We start from the raw sequence: 18694 nt of genomic DNA, 5'->3' as shown, positions 1-18694 counted from the left end.
TTTTTTTTTTTTTTTTTTAGGAGTTTGTTTAGAAAAACATTTTAATTTTTGGATCATTTTAGAAAAAAACATTTTAAAAATAGCTGCTGGCTCCAGAGTTTACAGTCTGAACATTATGAAATGCTGTAGAGGAAAATGATACATTATTCAACAGGCAATCAAAGCTAACTGTAGCAACCAGTACACAGAAGAAGCTGCAACACGTTACCAAATTTTACTAAAAATTTAAAGTTTTTATAGTTATGCATGGTGAACTGTTGACCAGAGTGTTGGGAAGAAAAATTTTCCTCCACCTTTCTAGATTCTTCTGGTTGGAATATGAATTATATTGACATGAATCAGATTAAAGGGAGAAAATCAAACAAAAGTTGAATAACATGTATATACGGGAGAAATCCAACAAAACTGAATAACTCGCCAAAATGGCTGAAACTCTCACCTTAACTACCATCTTCAGCTAAAGACAAAAGAGGATGTTGGGCAAAGTGGTTTGGGACTTCAAAGGGGATGAAGCCAACTGACATGGAGAGAGAAAAGCAAAGGTTTGGTACACAAATGTTTGCGGGGCTATGCAAAGACACTGGGACTCAGAGAGGAATATTAACAAACAGCCTTTGCTAAGTTCCTCCTAATCTACCACATCTAGTTCACACTATAGTTACCTGTGGTGATAGTTCCCTCCCTGCAACAGGTCCTCTAACTACACTCTTTTAGGCAGTTAGGGGCAAGGTTCCTTCTGAGTCTTTCAGGCCTTAAAAATAATCAGCTTAAATGAATCCTCATGCCAAAGAGACACATATTAGGGTGTCAAAATTTGTTACCCTGCAATAGTAAGCTGTCAATTAATTCATGTTCTCTTTCCATTTCATGAAATCTATTAAAAACAAAGCACAAAACTTCTTCCTCATTTCTTCTTTTTAAAACTTCTGACCCCTACAGACCTGCTCTCAAGCTTACCATCATTGTCACCAGCATTTTTCCTTTCCCATATCTCTGTTCAGAGATGTTTTTATTCTGATCATCACTCTTTGTTTCATTTTACCCTAGCAAGTCATTCATTATCATGGACTTGTTCTCCTAGAACCTGAAGCATTTGTCTTTATGGTGACTCCTCACCGTTTAGTGACACAGAGGATCATTCCTGGCATACTTGCTTTTTTAGGAGGAAACACCTGTGGGAGGATGTCAGCATTGATATAATGTGGTGAATGAAATGTATTCTTTTTTTTTTTTTTTTTTTGCGGTACACGGGCCTCTCACGGTTGTGGCCTCTCCCGTTGCGGAGCACAGGCTCCGGACGCGCAGGCTCAGCGGCCATGGCTCACGGGCCCAGCCGCTCCGCGGCATGTGGGATCTTCCCGGACCAGGGCACGAACCCGCATCCCCTGCATGGGCAGGTGGGCTCTCAACCACTGCGCCACCAGGTAAGCCCTGAAATGTATTCTTAATGTCAGTTTCCTTAGCTAAGGTGTGGTGCTTCTAAATATTTTACCTTTCTTCCTTAATATATGCAAAATCTCAAAGACTAATTATCCATAAAAATAAGGAAATACTTGGCAAATCATGAAGTTGAATACCTCCAGAGAAGGCCTCAGTGAAGTGAACTTATTTCAGTCATAAGGAAAGAAATCATTTGTAAGTAATGATATAAGATCATGTCTTTCAGATCCTAAAATTTACTTTTGTATGGTCAGTCAACAAAAAAAGCAGAATATTTTCAAAAACTTGCCCAGACTGTTTTCTGATTTTTAAAAAGTTCAATCAGGGTTCAGAGATAAGCGCATCTGAAGTGGGCCTAAGTGTAATATATTTTAAATAACAGAAGGGCTATCAGCAATGTAAAGGAAGCCTGGAAAATTTACATTTTTTGGAAAAATATTTAATCATGGATGTTACATCTCCATGGAGTCTCTGGAGTTCTAATATCTCTATGGAATCTCTCATGAGGTCTAATTCACAAAATTTCTGATCATATTTCTAAAATTCAGGTCTTACAGTAAGTACATCTTTGAGTACTTCCAAAATACATTTTGCTTCTGGATGTTGGACTTTTTAGATATGGATACATAATTTACCTTTCAAGTATCTCAAACAAGGAGAGAGAGAACAGGAGCAAATGTCAAGGGCAAGCAGCCTCCACTTCACTCCAGGGTTTTTGCTTTTTTATTCCCCAGCCATCTATGTCAGTAGCCTTCATAGGTGGAACTGGCCTGCAGGAGTTTTGCTTCCACATCCATTCATTCAGTTTTAAGTTGGATTAAGTTTTCTAGGAGTATCTATTTTATCTTATTATAATATTAGCTATTATTTATTAAGCCCTTAGTATATGCCAAAACATATTTAAGCATTTCAACCACATTATTGTATTGAATTTGATTACAAAATAGCAACCCTCTGAGGTAAGTGTAATATCTCCATTTTACAGATATGGTAACTGAGGTTTAGAAAAATTAAATTGCTTTCTCATGACAGAAAGTGGAAACAACTGAGATTTGTATCATCTGGCTGATTTTAAATCCAGTGGCCTTGCCCACTAAACTGCTATGAAATATTGTGTACAGGAAACAGTACTATCCTTAGATTCAGGACACTTAAGTTAAAATCCCAGGTATCAGCTGTGTAAATTTAACAGCTCCTACAATCATTTCCTCAGCTTACATTTCCCCAATTATGAAATGAGGCTAATGAAAACTGTCCTCTTAAACTAATAGGAATATTGTGAAAATAAATTTTAAAATGGAAATGTTTTATAAACCATAAAGATCCACGCAAATGAATACTACTCTAAAATTTGGATTTGCACATAGCAGATACAAGTAAATGTTTACTGAATTTAAATTTGCTAGACTCTGTGGAATAGGCATGGTGACCATTAAGCCAATTTTCTGTTATTATAGTAAGTTTAATTTCTACGCTGGAAAATTGGGTGAATTTAATGACTGCATGGCTGATGATTTGATAGCATGAGCTATGGCTTGATGACTTTCTTAGCCAAGACTTCCTCCCACCCCCACTTGGTGGCAAGTAGCAAAACTAATTTCAGTGTACTAGAACATTGTGTTTCTTAAGGTTCCTAACAAAAAAAAAATACATTTGGACCTCAGGAAGACCAGAGAACGAGGAAGTAAAAACTGTCAAAAACTGTTACTCTCTCTCTCCAATTCTCCTTTGCCTCTGCATGGCTGATTTATACTTCTGTGTCATGAAGGACTGGTTATTTCTGCTTCTCATTAATACACATTTTCTCCAATATCATAGTGAATGTGCTTCACAGAGTAATCTAATCTTACTTTAGAATGCTGCTTAAAATTGTTGTCAAAACATTGTTGCCATAAAACATTGTTTCTATTAAATAAGTTAATTTAAGTCTACACTTTAATCCAACAGTATAACAGATGTCCACAATATCTAATATTTGTATGTTCAAATTTTTAATAATATTTTCTATGTGTCTTCTATGCTAAAAAAAGAAATACATTTCAAATAGCCTCCACATTGTTTTCCATTTATTATTTCAGCTGTTATTATAGCAGGAAGAAATGTCTTTACCATTTATATAGAGCATTTTGTATTTCTTTTTTTGTTGTTGTTGTTTTTTTGTTTGTTTGTTTTTGCAGTACACGGGCCTCTCACTGTTGTGACCCCTCCCGTTGTGGAGCACAGGCTCCAGACGCACAGGCTCAGCGGCCATGGCTCACGGTCCCAGCCGCTGTGCGGCATGTGGGATCTTCCCGGACCGGGGCACGAACCCATGTCCCCTGCATCGGCAGGCGGACTCTCAACAACTGCACCACCAGGGAAGCCCTGTATTTCCTTTTTAAAGAAAACATTTATCCTTAAGATGAGTGAACGTTCAGTGCTGATTTAAGTATCAGATGACTTTAAGAATGCTGAAAACATTAGATATTTGTCTTTATGTTCAGTATACTTTGTTTTTAAATGTCTTAGCAGTGATGATCATCCCTCATACTTATTTTAATGACATACAAGAAACAATATACACTAAGGGTGAGATACATTTTGTGATTTAATAGTGAATCTATATTTATAATTCACATAGTTTATATCTCTGTACCTAGAACAGAGTGGGTACACAGTACGCTTTTCCTTTCTTTCTCCAGTGAATGAATAGTGATGTAACTCTTTGGGAAAAGTACTGAGATATTCAGTTAACCTGAAATTCAGTTAATTATCATTTTGTATACATTTGGTTTTCCTACTTCCTCTGATGTACAGACTCTGAAGTCATGGTTAATAGCAACACATTTGTGTTGCTATCATTAATCCAGAATCCACAAAGAAATATAGGAAACAACTACATATTACATTTAATTTGAAAGCAATGAGATTAGGCAGTTTACTTAGATAGAATCAAATCTATCAAAAGGAGGCAAAAGCTCAGTTTCATGTTTCTGATAACCAGAAGTGTGAAAAGCATCAATTATTAAAATTACTTGACATTTTCAAGGCTATGTCTTTTCACTGTTGAACACTTACAAGTCTGGCAATGATTTTCTGTGGGCCCCCAGCATCGGCCAGTGCAGGACTTATGGCAACGTCCACCTGTAGAACAGCAAAAAGCACATGTGTATTATAATCTTTCACTCTGACTAGGAGTTAATACCTCAAAGGAAACATTCTTGTCCCTTTATGAGGATTTTTATGTCACACTAGAGTTGAAACATAGTTCATAAAATGCCCACTTAAGTAGCAAAATCTGAATGTCAAATACATGTGAAGCAGAAATATAATCTCTTGATATTCAAAATCCTCTCATCATTTTATAAGAAAAGGAAATACATAAATCTGTAAATGTTCCTACATAGTCAGAAGTAAATAGTTACATGAAATAAGTTTCACTTCAACTATTGAATATTTTATTCTATTGATCTATCCTACTTGATATAATTTCAAAAGTTCAGGGCTTACTGATACCAACAGATGTTAAGGATTAAATTAATAGTTAAAAAGAAGTTGAAGTCTATGAAAACAAGAATATATTACAAACATGATAAACCGTCAGAAAAAGAAAGGTTTTATATATAATTTAGATTATCTCTTTTTTGTCAAAGATTTATTGTGTCTTTTTTAAATTTTTTATTGAAATATAGTTGATTGACAATGTTAGTTTCAGGTGTACAGCAAAGAGATTCAGTTATACAAATATATGTATATATATATATACATATGTATGTATATATATATATATATATATATATATATATATATATATATATATACATATATATATTCTTTTTTTACATTCTCTTCCATTATAGGTTGTTACAAGATATTGAGTATAGTTCCCTGCACTATACAGTAGGTCCTTGTTGGATATCTATTTTATATACAGTAGTATGTATATTTTGATCCCAAACTCCTAATTTATCCCTCCCTCTCTTTCCCCTTGGGTAACCATAAGTTTGCACTGTCTTTTTAAAAATTTCTTTATTGAAGTATACTTGATGTACAATATTAATAAGTTTCACGTGCACATCACAATGATTCACAATTTTAAAGGTTATATTCCATTTATAGTTATGACATAATATTAGCTATATTCCTGAGAAGGCGGTCATTAAGAGGTTGTGACTGCCAGTTGACCTGCGAGCTGAACCCAGGCAATCAGAGGCTTCTCACCCCCTCCCCTGTCCTTGAAATGTATGACTAATCCCATGCTAGCAGCTGTTTCAAGGACATAGCCTTGAGAGAGTAAGGTGTCGCTGAGACCATCTGGACTGAATAAGTGACTGAATTTAGTTAGGACCTCTAAACAAACCTTTAAGACTCTGGCAGGCGGATGCTGAGATATAGTCACCTTGCTGTTGCCCAAGACAAATTGCATAAATAAGTTCCCTTGCTTATTAAACCTGTCGCCTACTAATATGGAGTGGGCTGCCTCTTTCTTCCGTCTCTCCTTGTCCTTTATGTACAGGGGCCACCTTGTTAACCAACATCTTTATATAAATATTTCAAGCATTTAAAACAGCTAATTTTTTAGAAAGCTTAATTTCAATTATTTTATATCCTCTTCTAAAAATTTTATTGATACTACCTTCATTTTCAAATATCAGCCTTTATTTCCTATAGTCTCATTTTCCTTTTAACGATGATGCTACTATGGGTATTTGCCTCAGCAAATAGAGTTGTCCCACAGAGAAATTCCCTACAATCTCAACAAAAGAATATTAGCTAGAAGAAATCATGTATAATGACTTTCTTTGAAGTTTGCAGCTGAATTTCATAGGCTCACTCCAAATTTTTGTGAGTACAAGGATATGGAATGGGCTCATTTTTAGAGAAAAGTGGACATGAAAATCTATCAAAGACTAAAGTTTTCTATAACCAAGTTCTTATTAAACCTTTTCTGTTACTTTTCTAATATAAATTGTGAATGAGTACATGCCTATTCAAGTTGTTTATTTTAAAATAGTTAACTTCACTCTAAAAATTATGGAATAAGGTTATATCAAAAGTTTCCTTGACCCAGTTTTTAATTCTTCCTCTTGGAAGTTCATACAACTTGGGCAGCTTTTTTCTATTGTTTGTCTTAGTCTCTCCTTCTGAGACTGACTGAATGAACCTAGTATGTTAAATGCTTTCCCAGTTAAGGGACAGATTCAGCAGACACCCTTTCTCAGGCTAAACCTCAGACCATCCTACTGGTCTACTCTTCTGCAAGTGAACAGTACTATTTCCACGTTAATATAACACTTAAGCTCAATCCCAGCCACCCTCTTAAAAGTATCTAGATCCTGGCCTCAATGGGGTTTATTTAAAGCAATTCTGTTTGTGAAACACAGGCTGACATCACAAGCGTATAATATCCTGTCACTCTGCCATCTGTTTATTTAGATCCAAACACATTATAACTACATAATGCAAGCTCATTCTAGCTGACAGGAAAAGGACTCCATCTGGCTTGAACAATATAACTTTAATCAGTGATAATGATAATTATTATTAAAAACTTACCAGAGTTCTTTTGTATAAAGCTAATAAATCCAAATTGATTTATACCAGAGGAAATTAGAAAGGACTGTGAGACAAAATGGAAAGCAGTGCAAACTTTTTCTGAGTACAAACTTTTTATGAGAAAGTAGGTAATGTTAATGTGTTTCTTTAGGTGTGTTAAAATCCTTTAAATCGACCCAATAAGTAGTCTGTTAATTGAAGATATCTGAAGCAGAGGATGATCTACCATTTAATCTGACTTCTCTAATTGGGTTTGGACCTAATAAAATATTTAGCTTAATTATTGTTGCCAAACAACTATCTGTAGTTGTGAATAAAAAATGCTGAGTAACATTAGACATTTTAAAACTTCAATGATCCCCTTTAATTGGATTACATATTTTTTTTACCTTCTTATTCTTGCAGTTTCAATTTACCATCTCAAGACCTACTCTCATATCTAATAGAAAAAGAAATATTACTAGAAATTTTGTTTACAATTCTTGCCAAAGTATCATAGCAAGACCCACCTAGTTGGGCACAAGTTATATAGTGCCCGCACAAACAGAGAACGCTTAAATAATTTAACCTTGTCTAAATGCTGTGAAGAGATTTCATTTGTTAGTTTCCATTTTTCATTTATATAAAAGTAGAAATATCAATTATGCCTATAACAGGAAGCCGACAACTGTTTCTTCTCTGGGATTTTCCTCAGACTTGTATTCCCTCCACCCCTTTTGAAAACGAAAAGGAGGTGATTTCTTGGCCCACACCCTTCAGAGTGCTGTCACGACAAGTGTGCTGGAGGACCGTGAATTGAATGTGCCTCCGTTAATGGATGCTCCTTCTGGCCTGCCCTTCATTTCACTGTCTCTAGGGCTCTGAGGTTTTTGGAATCTGCTCAGGCACTCAGTTCAGTTTTGGTCTTCAAAACTGTGTGATACATGGCACTTGGGCTAACACTATTTTCACTGAATTACTGCAATTAACTAAATGGCAAAGTATCTGACCAAGATCTCTGCCTACAACGATATATTTCTGAATTAATGCATTTTTCACACTTTCACACCTGCAACCTTGGTTTTATTCTTGCAGACAATTGAATAGTGTAGTTTTAATGGGCTGCAATGTTTAATATTTTTAAAAATCTGGTTTTAGCGTTTTGTTCCCAACATTTCTGCTGCACAAAAGGGTTTCCTTTGTAATTATTAATCTCGAATTGGAAAAAAAAAATTCTACAAACTTTTTTTCTTACTTTCCTTCCATCCATCATATCCATAAGTATTTCTTGAGTACCATCTGTATCTGTGTATCAGGAACTATGTTACATACCGGAGTTAAGCTGAAGCAGACATGGTTACTATTCTAAGAGAATTCAGAATTAATACAGCATTATTCTGAAGGGAAAAGGTTTTGACTACTCTATATATAATGTTCACCCTCCATGTGTTTAATGAAAGAAGATGAGAAATTTGAATTTTCAACAGTCCCCTAGCTTAGGAAGGAAGAGTTGGACAAAGCCAGGTTGAGCTGGACTGTTTCCAATATAATGCCTGGTAGCTCCAAAGTCTACTGTATTCCTTATATGTGATTTATCTATGTTGTGACGTCAAAAATGAGATCTACCCAGAGCATTTCAGTGGAGAGGATAAACATGGCCTTGGAAGGGTCCCTTGTGCATCTCCTAACAGGAAGGAAAATATTTTAACTATGGTGCAATAGATATCTTACTGGGAACTTTCTTCCGGTCCTCGGTTTTCGGGTGTGCAGTACCTCAGGAGGCCTGATTCACAGGGAAAAGAGACTGTATATGTAAATAATTTTTAGTGTCACTTAGCTTTATAACCTACTTCTCTAGTAGAGTGTTTTTTAAAATGAGGACAGGAAAAAGAGGAATTAGTCAGATACTAGCCTATGTAAATGGGAGAAACATTTTGGGGCACTGAGACTTTGCCAATGCTGTCCAAATCTGCTTATTTCCATGTTTCAATCTACTGCATCATTCTTTTTCAATATTTATTGTGATAATTCTTTTAAAACTATTTGAGAAAATATACCACTTAAAAATAAGAATCTGAAGGACGAGGGGAAGATGGCGGAATAGTAAAATGCGGAGATCACATTCCTCACCACATATATACCAGAAATACATCTACACGTGAAACAACTCCTACAGAACACCTACTGAACGCTGGCAGAAAACCTCAGACCTCCCAAAAGGCAAGAAACTCCCCATGTACCTGGGTAGGGCAAAAGAAAAAAGAAAAAACAGAGACAAAAGAATAGGGATGCGACCTGCACCAGTGGGAGGGAGCCGTGAAGGAGGAAAGGTTTACACACACTAGGAAGGCCCTTCGCGGGTGGAGGCTGCGGGTGGCGGAGGGGGAAGCTTCGGAGCCGCGGAGGAGAGTGCAGCAACAGGGGTGCGGAGGGCAAAGTGGAGAGATTCCCGCACAGAGGATCAGTGCCGACCAACACTCACCAGCCCGAGAGGCTTGTCTGCTAAACCGCCGGGACAGGCGGGGCTGGGAGATGAGGCTCGGGCTTCGGTCAGAGTGGTCAGGAAAAAAGTATGGAGCTACCGAAGAGGCAAGAGACTTTCTCTTCCCTCTTTGTTTCCTGGTGCACGAGGAGAGGGGATTAAGAGGGCCACTTAAAGGAGCTCCAAAGACGGACGCAGCCGCGGCTAAAAGCGCGGACCCCAGAGACGGGCATAAGACGCTAAGGCCACTGCTGCTGCCACCAAGAAGCCTGTGTGCAAGCCCAGGTCACTATCCACACCCCCTTCCAGGGAGCCTGTGCAGCCCGCCACTGCCAGGGTCCCAGGATCAAGGGACAACTTCCCTGGGAGAACGCACGGCACAACTCAGGCTGGTGCAACGTCACGATGGCTTCTGCGGCTACAGGCTCGTCACGCATCCATACCCCTCCCTCCCCCCAGTCTGAGTGAGCCAGAGCCACTGAAGCAGCTGCTCCTTTAACCCCGTCCTGTATGAGCAAAGAACAGACGCCCTCCGGCGACCTACACGCAGAGGCGGGGCCAAATCCAAAACTGAGCCCCGGGAGCTGTGAGAACAAAGAAGATAAAGGGAAATCTCTCCCAGCAGCCACAGAAGCAGCGGATTAAAGCTCCACAATCAACTTGATGTACCCTGCATCTGTGGAATACCTGAATAGACAACAAATCATCCCAAATTGAGGAGGTGGAATTTGAGAGCAAGATTTATGATTTTTTTCCCCTTTTCCTCTTTTTGTGAGTGTGTATGTGTATACTTCTGTGTGAGATTCTGTCTGTATAGCTTTGCTTCCACCATTTGTCCTAGGGTTCTATCCGTCCTTTTTTTTTTTTTTTTCTTAATAATTATTTTTTATTTTAATACCTATTTTATTTTATCTTACTTTATCCTCTTTCTTTCTTTTTTCCTTCCTTCCCTCCTTCCTTTGTGCCTTCCTCCCTCCCTCCTTTCTGTCTTTCTTTCTTTCTTTCCTTTCTTTCTTTCTACTTCTACTAATTCTTTCTTTCTACATTTTCCCCCCTTTTATCCTGAGCCGTGTAGATGAAAGGCTCTTGCTGCTGCAGCAAGGAGTCAGTGCTGTGCCTCTGAGGTGGGAGAGCCAACTTCAGGACACTGGTCAACAAGAGACCTCCCAGTTCCACATAATATCAAATGGCAGAAATCTCCCAGAGATCTCCATCTCAACACCAGCACCCAGCTTCACTCAATGACCAGCAAGCTAAAGTGCTGGACACCCTATGCCAAACAACTAGCAAAACAGGAACACAACCCTACCCATTAGCAGAGAAGCTGACTAAAATCATAATAAGTCCACAGACACCCGAAAACACACCATCAGACGTGGACCTGCCCACCAGAAAGACAAGATCAAGCCTCATCCACCAGGACGCAGGCAGTAGTGCCCTCCACCAGGAAGCCTACACAAACCACTGAACCAACCTTAGCCACTGGGGACAGACAACAAAAACAATGGGAACTATGAATCTGCAGCCTGAAAAAAGGAGACCCAAAACACAGTAAGATAAGCAAAATGAGATGACAGAAAAACACACAGCAGATGAAGGAGCAAGATAAAAACCCACCAGACCTAACAAATGAAGAGGAAGTAGGCACTCTACCTGAAAAAGAATTCAGAATAATGATAATAAAGTTGATCCAAAATCTTGGAAATAGAATAGACAAAATGCAAGAAACATTTAACAAGGACCTAGAAGAACTAAAGACGAAACAAGAAATGATGAACAAAACAATAAATGAAATGAAAAATACTCTACATGGGATCAATAGCAGAATAACTGAGGCAGAAGAACGGATAAGTGAGGTGGAAGATAAAATAGTGGAAATAACTGATGCAGAGAAAAATAAAGAAAAAAGAATGAAAAGAACAGAGGACAGTCTCAGAGACCTCTGGGACAACATTAAATGCACCAACATTTGAATTATAGGGGTTCCAGAAGAAGAAGAGAAAAAGAAAGGGACTGAGAAAATATTTGAAGAGATTATAGTTGAAAACTTCCCTACTATGGGAAATGAAATAGTTAATCAAGTCCGGGAAGCACAGAAAGTCCGATACAGGATAAATCCAAGGAGAAATACACAAAGACACATATTAATCAAACTGTCAAAAATTAAATACAAAGAAAACATACTAAAAGCAAAAAGGGAAAAAAAAACAAATAACACAAAAGGGAATCCCCATAGGTTAACAGCTGATCTTTCAGCAGAAACTCTGCAAGCCAGAAGGGACTGGCAGGACATATTTAAAGTGATGAAGGAGGAAAACCTGCAACCAAGATTACTCTACCCAGCAAGGATTACATTCATATTTGATGGAGAAATTAAAACCTTTACAGACAAGCAAAAGCTGAGAGAGTTCAGCACCAAAAAAACAGCTTTACAACAAATGCTAAAGGAACCTCTCTAGGCAAGAAACACAAGAGAAGGAAAATACCTATAATAACAAACCCAAAGCAATTAAGAAAATGGGAATAGGAACATACATATCAATAATAACCTTAAATGTAAATGGACTAAATGCTCCCACGAAAAGACACAGATTGGCTGAATGGATACAAAAACAAGACCCATATATATGCTGTCTAAAAGAGACCCACTTCAGACCTAGAGAAACATACAGAATGAAAGTAAGGGTATGGAAAAAGATATTCCATGCAAATGGTAATAAAAAGAAAGCTGGAGTAGAAATTCTCATATCAGACAAAACAGACTTTAAAATAAAGACTCTTAGAAGAGACAAAGAAGGACACTACATAATGATCAAGGGATCGATCCAAGAAGAAGATAAAGCAATTGTAAATATTTATGCCCCCAACATAGGAGCACCTCAATACATAAGGCAAATACTAAGAGCCATAAAAGGGGAAATTGACAGTAACACATTCATAGTAGGGGACTTTAACACACCACTTTCACCAATGGACAGATCATCCAAAATGAAAATAAATAAGGAAACACAAGCTTTAAATGTTACATTAAACAAGACGGACTTAATTGATATTTATAGGACATTCCATCCAAAAACAAAAGAATACACATTTTTCTCAAGTGCTCATAGAACATTCTCCAGGATAGATCATATCTTGCGTCACAAATCAAGCCTTGGTAAATTTAAGAAAATTGAAATTGTGTCAAGTATCTTTTCCGACCACAATGCTATGAGACTAGATAACAATTACAGGAAAAGATCTGTAAAAAATACAAACACATGGAGGCTAAACAATACACTACTTAATAACGAAGTGGTCACTGAAGAAACCAAAGAGGAAATAAAAAAAAATACCTAAAAAGAAATGACAATGGAGACACGATGACCCAAAACCTATGGGATGAAGCAAAAGCAGTTCTAAGAGGGAAGTTTATAGCAATACAATCCCACCTTAAGAAACAAGAAACATCTCGAATAAACAACCTAACCTTGCACCTAAAGCAATTAGAGAAAGTAGAACAAAAAACCCCCAAAGTTAGCAGAAGGAAAGAAATCATAAACATCAGATAAGAAATAAATGAAAAAGAAATGAAGGAAACAATAGCAAAGATCAATAAAACTAAAAGCTGGTTCTTTGAGAAGATAAACAAAATTGATAAACCTTTAGCCAGACTCATCAAGAACAAAAGGGAGAAGACTCAAATCAATAGAATTAGAAATGAAAAAGGAGAAGTAACAACTGACACTGCAGAAATACAAAAGATCATGAGAGATTAATACAAGCAACTCTATGCCAATAAAATAGACAATCTGGAAGAAATGGACAAATTCTTAGAAATGCACAACCTGCCAAGACTGAATCAGGAAGAAATAGAAAACATGAACTTACCAATCACAAGCACTGAAATTGAAACTGTGATTAAAAATCTTCCAACAAACAAAAGCCCAGGACCAGATGGCTTCACAGGCAAATTCTATAAAACATTTAGAGAAGAATTAACACCTATCCTTCTCAAACTCTTCCAAAATATATCAGAGGGAGGAACACTCCCAAACTCATTGTACGAGGCCAACATCACCTTGATACCAAAACCAGAAAAGGACGTCACAAAGGAAGAAAACTACAGGCCAATATCACTGATGAACATAGATGCAAAAATCCTCAACACAATACTAGCAAACAGAATCCAACAGCACATTAAAAGGATCATACACCATGATCAAGTGGGGTTTATTCCAGGTATGCAAGCATTCTTCAAAATACGCAAATCAATCAACGTGATACACCATATTAACAAATTGAAGGAGAAAAACCATATGATCATCTCAATAGATGCAGAGTAAGCTTTCGACCAAATTCAACACCCATTTATGATAAAAACCCTTCAGAAAGTAGGCATAGAGGGAACTTACCTCAACGTAATAAAGGCCATATATGACCAACACACAGCTAACATCGTTCTCAATGGTGAAAAACTGAAAGCATTTCCACTAAGTTCAGGAACAAGACAAGGTTGCCCACTCTCACCACTGTTATTCAACGTAGTTTTGGAAGTTTTAGCCACAGCAATCAGAGAAGAAAAGGAAATAAAAAGAATCCAAATCAGAAAAGAAGTAAAGCTGTCACTGTTTGCAGATGACATGATACTATACATAGAGAATCCTAAAGATGCTACCAGAAAACTACTAGAGGTAATCAATGAATTTGGTAAAGTAGCAGGATACAAAATTAATGCACAGAAATCTCTGGCATTCTTATTCACTAATGATGAAAAATCTGAAAGTGAAATCAAGAAAACACTCCCATTTACCACTGTAACAAAAAGAATAAAATATCTAGGAATAAACCTACCTAAGGAGACAAAAGACCTGTATGTAGAAAATTATAAGACACTGATGAAAGAAATTAAAGATGATACAAATAGATGTAGAGATACCCCATGTTCTTGGATTGGAAGAATCTACAGTGTGAAAATGACTCTACTACCCAAAGCAATCTACAGATTCAATGCAATCCCTATCAAATTACTACTGGCATTTTTCACAGAACTAGGACAAAAAATTTCACAATTTGTATGGAAACTCAAAAGACCCTGAATAGCCAAAGCAATCTTGAGAACGAAAAACGGAGCTGGAGGAATCAGGCTCCCTTATTTCAGACTATATTACAAAGCTACAATAATAAAGACAGTATGGTACTGGCACAGGAACAGAAAGATCGATCAATGGAACAGGATAGAAAGCGCAGAGATAAACCCATGCACATATGGTCAACTTATCTTTGATAAAGGAGGCAGGAATGTACAGTGGAGAATGGACAGCCTGTTCAATAAGTGGTGCTGGGAAAACTGGACAGGTACATGTAGAAGTATGAGATTAGATCACTCCCTAACACCATACACAAAAATAAGCTCAAAATGGATTAAAGACCTAAATGTAAGGCCAGCAACTATCAAACTCTTAGAGGAAAACATAGGCAGAACACTCTATGACATAAATCACAGCAAGATCCTTTTTGACCCACCTCCTAGAGAAATGGAAAGAAAAACAAAAATAAACAAATGGGACCTAATGAAACTTAAAGGCTTTTGCACAGCAAAGGAAACCATAAAGGAGACCAAAAGACAACCCTCAGAATGGGAGAAAATATTTACAAATGAAGCAACTGACAAAGGATTAATCTCCAAAATTTATAAGCAGCTCATGCAGCCCAATAAGAAAAGAACAAACAACCTAATCCAAAAATGGGCAGAAGACCTAAATAGCCATTTCTCCAAAGAAGATATACAGACTGCCAACAAACACATGAAAGAATGCTCAACATCATTAATCATTAGAGAAATGCAAATCAAAAGTACCATGAGATATCATCTCACACCAGTCAGAATGGCCATCATCAAAAAATCTACAAACAATAAATGCTGGAGAGGGTGTGGAGATGAGGGAAGACTCTTGCACTGCTGGTGGGAATGTGAATTGGTACAGCCACTATGGAGAACAGTATGGAGGTTCCTTAAAAAACTACAAATAGAACTACCATATGACCCAGCAATCACACTTCTGGGCATATATCCTGAGAAAACCATAATTCAAAAAGAGTCATGTACCAAAATGTTCATTGCAGCTCTATTTACAATAGCCCAGAGACGGAAACAGCCTAAGTGTCCAGCATCGGATAAATGGATCAAGAAGATGTGGCACATATATACAATGGAATATTACTCAGCCATAAAATGATATGAAATTGAGCTATTTGTAGTGAGGTGGATAGACATAGAGTCTGTCATACAGAGTGAAGTAAGTCAGAAAGAGAAAGACAAATACCGTACACTAACACATATATATGGAATTTAAGAAAAAAAAATGTCATGAAGAACTTAGGGTAAGACAGGAATAAAGACACAGACCTACTACAGAATGGAATTGAGGATATGGGTTGGGGGAAGGGTAAACTGTGATAAAGTGAGAGAGAGGCATGGACATATATACACTATCAAATGTAAAATAGATAGTTAGTGGGAAGTAGCCGCATAGCACAGGGATATCAGCTCAGTGCTTTGTGACCACCTAGAGGGGTGGGATAAGAGGGTGGGAGGCAGTGAGATGCAAGAGGGAGGGGATATGGGAACATATGTATATGTATAACTGATTCACTTTGTTATAACGCAGAAACTAACACACCATTGTGAGGCAATTATACTTCAATAAAGATGTAAAAAAATTGTTTTTAATAAAAATAAGAATCTGACATTTCCATTCAGCTTAGTGATAGCATAGTTATTTAAATTAATATTTCTACCTCCTGTCAATCTGACCCAATTGAAAATCTTAACTATAGAATAAAACAAAAATTTAAACAAATATTTGTCACCTTAACAACTAATTTTAAAAAATAAGTGCTGATTATTGCATATAAGCATTATTTCAATTCACAGGCAATCTCCTCTGACAATGCATTATTCATCATAGAAGTTAGCAAATATAGCTAAGTTCATTTTTATGCTTGTCTAGCAGTTGTTACTAAAAATGTAGCTCTTGTTCTTTTTTTGTTTTTTGTTTTTTAAGGAGCTAGAGTCCCTGAGCCACTTTGATAATTTTAAGAGTCATAAAATCATGCTGGAAGTTTTGCTTTTATTTGGAACTGCCTGACAGCAGAGATGGGATTTAACTTGTACCTCTGTACTGCTTTCTGCAAGTAATATGCCAGGACAGTTTAAGAGTTACAAAATATAAAGTAACTGACAACCATAAATGATTACATCCTCAACCTGCCTCTAGTTAAAAGTGATGAAGTTACATCCCTGGATTCTTCTTTCAGTTCTTTTAAAAGTTGGCATTCTTGACCTCTTAACACTACATTTACTGGGGAAGAGTGAGAGAACAGTATCTTTTTTATGACCATGAATTTTAAAAAAGGGAAGTGGAACATTTTTGAAAGTCTACACTAAACCAGCTCCTGTTCTTGGCCAGACAATAAAAAGATGAATAAGTCAGTGTTCTGCCCTCAAGGAGCTTTCAAGGACCAGGAAATAGGCAGAAATATAGGCAAATGATTACAATAATCAAAACATAGGTATGCATAAAGTAGAGAAAAAAGATTAAAAAAAAAAAAAGTTCTCCAGAGGGGATGGGCATTTCAATTGGGCTTGGATATCTTGTTTTCCCCGTAGAGAAGGGGAGGGAAGAAAAGTTCCAGGCTGAAAGATTTACCTAAGCAACAACACAGAGGCATGGATAAGCAGAACTCTTTGGGATCATAATGAATATTTTATGGTCCCTTGAGCAGTTTGCACAGAAACAGCTTGAAGTATGAGTTTACAAAGTGTCTTGAAAGTCTTGGTTGGTGTTTACTCTGTACAGGTATTATGGTGTAGGTCAAGGTTTTTGAGCTTTGAATTGATGTGGTTTGACCTGCAAAGTAGAAGAGGTTGTCAGAGTATGCTTCCTAAAAGTTAGTGTTGACACTTGAGTACCTTGTGCAAAATGCTGATTTTATAGTCTGCAATGAGGTATAGGAATCCATATTTATAAAAAGCAATCCCAGGGATTCTAATGATAATGTTTCCAAGACAACAAAGCATATATAAAAAATAATGATTTGGCATATAATTCCAAACTCTATTAACATTATGGCCATATTTTCTGACAATTAGATCTGATCAGATGCTTGGTGACCAAACGTACAGAATTAAACAGTGTAAAAATCTAGCAGTCTCTCATTTCTCAGTATTTACTCTGATTTATGAATATATTTCCATCAATTTGTATTTTCTTTTCCCCCAGGAGTCCTAGAAAATACATAGTTTTTATTTTCAATTTTAAATTATTATGAATCACCCATATGATAGTAAAGTCACAACATGATTCCAGCAAATGATATATTAGTAGGGTTAATAATATTAATGTAATGTGGAATTGCTTTTTTCTTTTATCAGATGTTAAACTTCCCTTATTCTTACCTGACAGTTCTCATTGTTATGTGTTTATTCATCCTCACACTTTTATCCTGTAAATTGAGCTTACATTTTCTTCTAGTCTTAATTCAATCTTCCTATATTATCTATGATTTGAAAGTGAATTATTGAATGGAAACTTTACTGTTATACATTTTGCTGTTCAGAAAAAAGATGGGCAGGTATTTTCACTAACTAGAAAGACGAATTTAAAAATTAAAAATATATATATGTGGAATTTTTCATCTAGCAGTAAATTAAATCAGGAGTTAGTTGTTTAAAATGTTTTACTAATCACTGTATTGAAAAATAAATAAATAATATCAACCTCATTGTTACTCATTTCAAGCAATCTAAAGCCAAAGGATTGAAAAGAGCATATATGATCATGTGATCAAGATTAATTTTGGACAGAAGGGTGAAATATATCAAATTTAGTCTGCAGCACTTCTATCCACCCTTTCCTCAAAGGCTCAGCAACCTAGGACTAATCTGTGACTGCCAGAGCACACAGTATCTCCAAGCCCAGTACCACTTCAGATAGGATTATAGAGAAATAGCTGATAGACTAAGAGTTAATGTGGCACACAGAATTGTGCAAAGGTTTGAAAGTACTGAGCCTACTGAGTAAATTTTCATTTCTTCTGAGGCCTTCTGAAAACACAAATCAATCTAGAGTAGATATGATAATTGCAGAAACCCGAGGTACAAAACCTATAAGAGTGCCATTTTTCGGACTTCCCTGGTGGCGCAGTGGTTAAAAATCCACCTGCCAATGTAGGAACACGGGTTCGATCCCTGGTCCGGGAAGATTCCACATGCCA

The 18694-nt window shown here is 36.8% G+C and overlaps 1 protein-coding gene across 2 annotated transcripts in view; it reads right to left on the bottom strand.

Moving 5' to 3' along the window:
- Positions 1-18694, bottom strand: part of ERBB4 (erb-b2 receptor tyrosine kinase 4) — a gene marked incomplete at both ends in the record, with an annotated part of 1160630 nt that overhangs the window by 336551 nt on the left and 805385 nt on the right. For both annotated transcript variants that reach the window (XM_079710036.1, XM_079710037.1), the window contains one exon: positions 4498-4563. In XM_079710036.1, the coding sequence (XP_079566162.1) occupies positions 4498-4563 (66 nt within the window). The remainder of the gene's footprint in view (positions 1-4497; positions 4564-18694) is intronic.

The sequence above is a fragment of the Hyperoodon ampullatus genome (assembly GCF_949752795.1).
Source record: "Hyperoodon ampullatus genome assembly, chromosome: 8".
Lineage (NCBI taxonomy): Eukaryota > Metazoa > Chordata > Mammalia > Artiodactyla > Ziphiidae > Hyperoodon > Hyperoodon ampullatus.
This window is presented reverse-complemented; position numbering and strand designations above follow the sequence as displayed.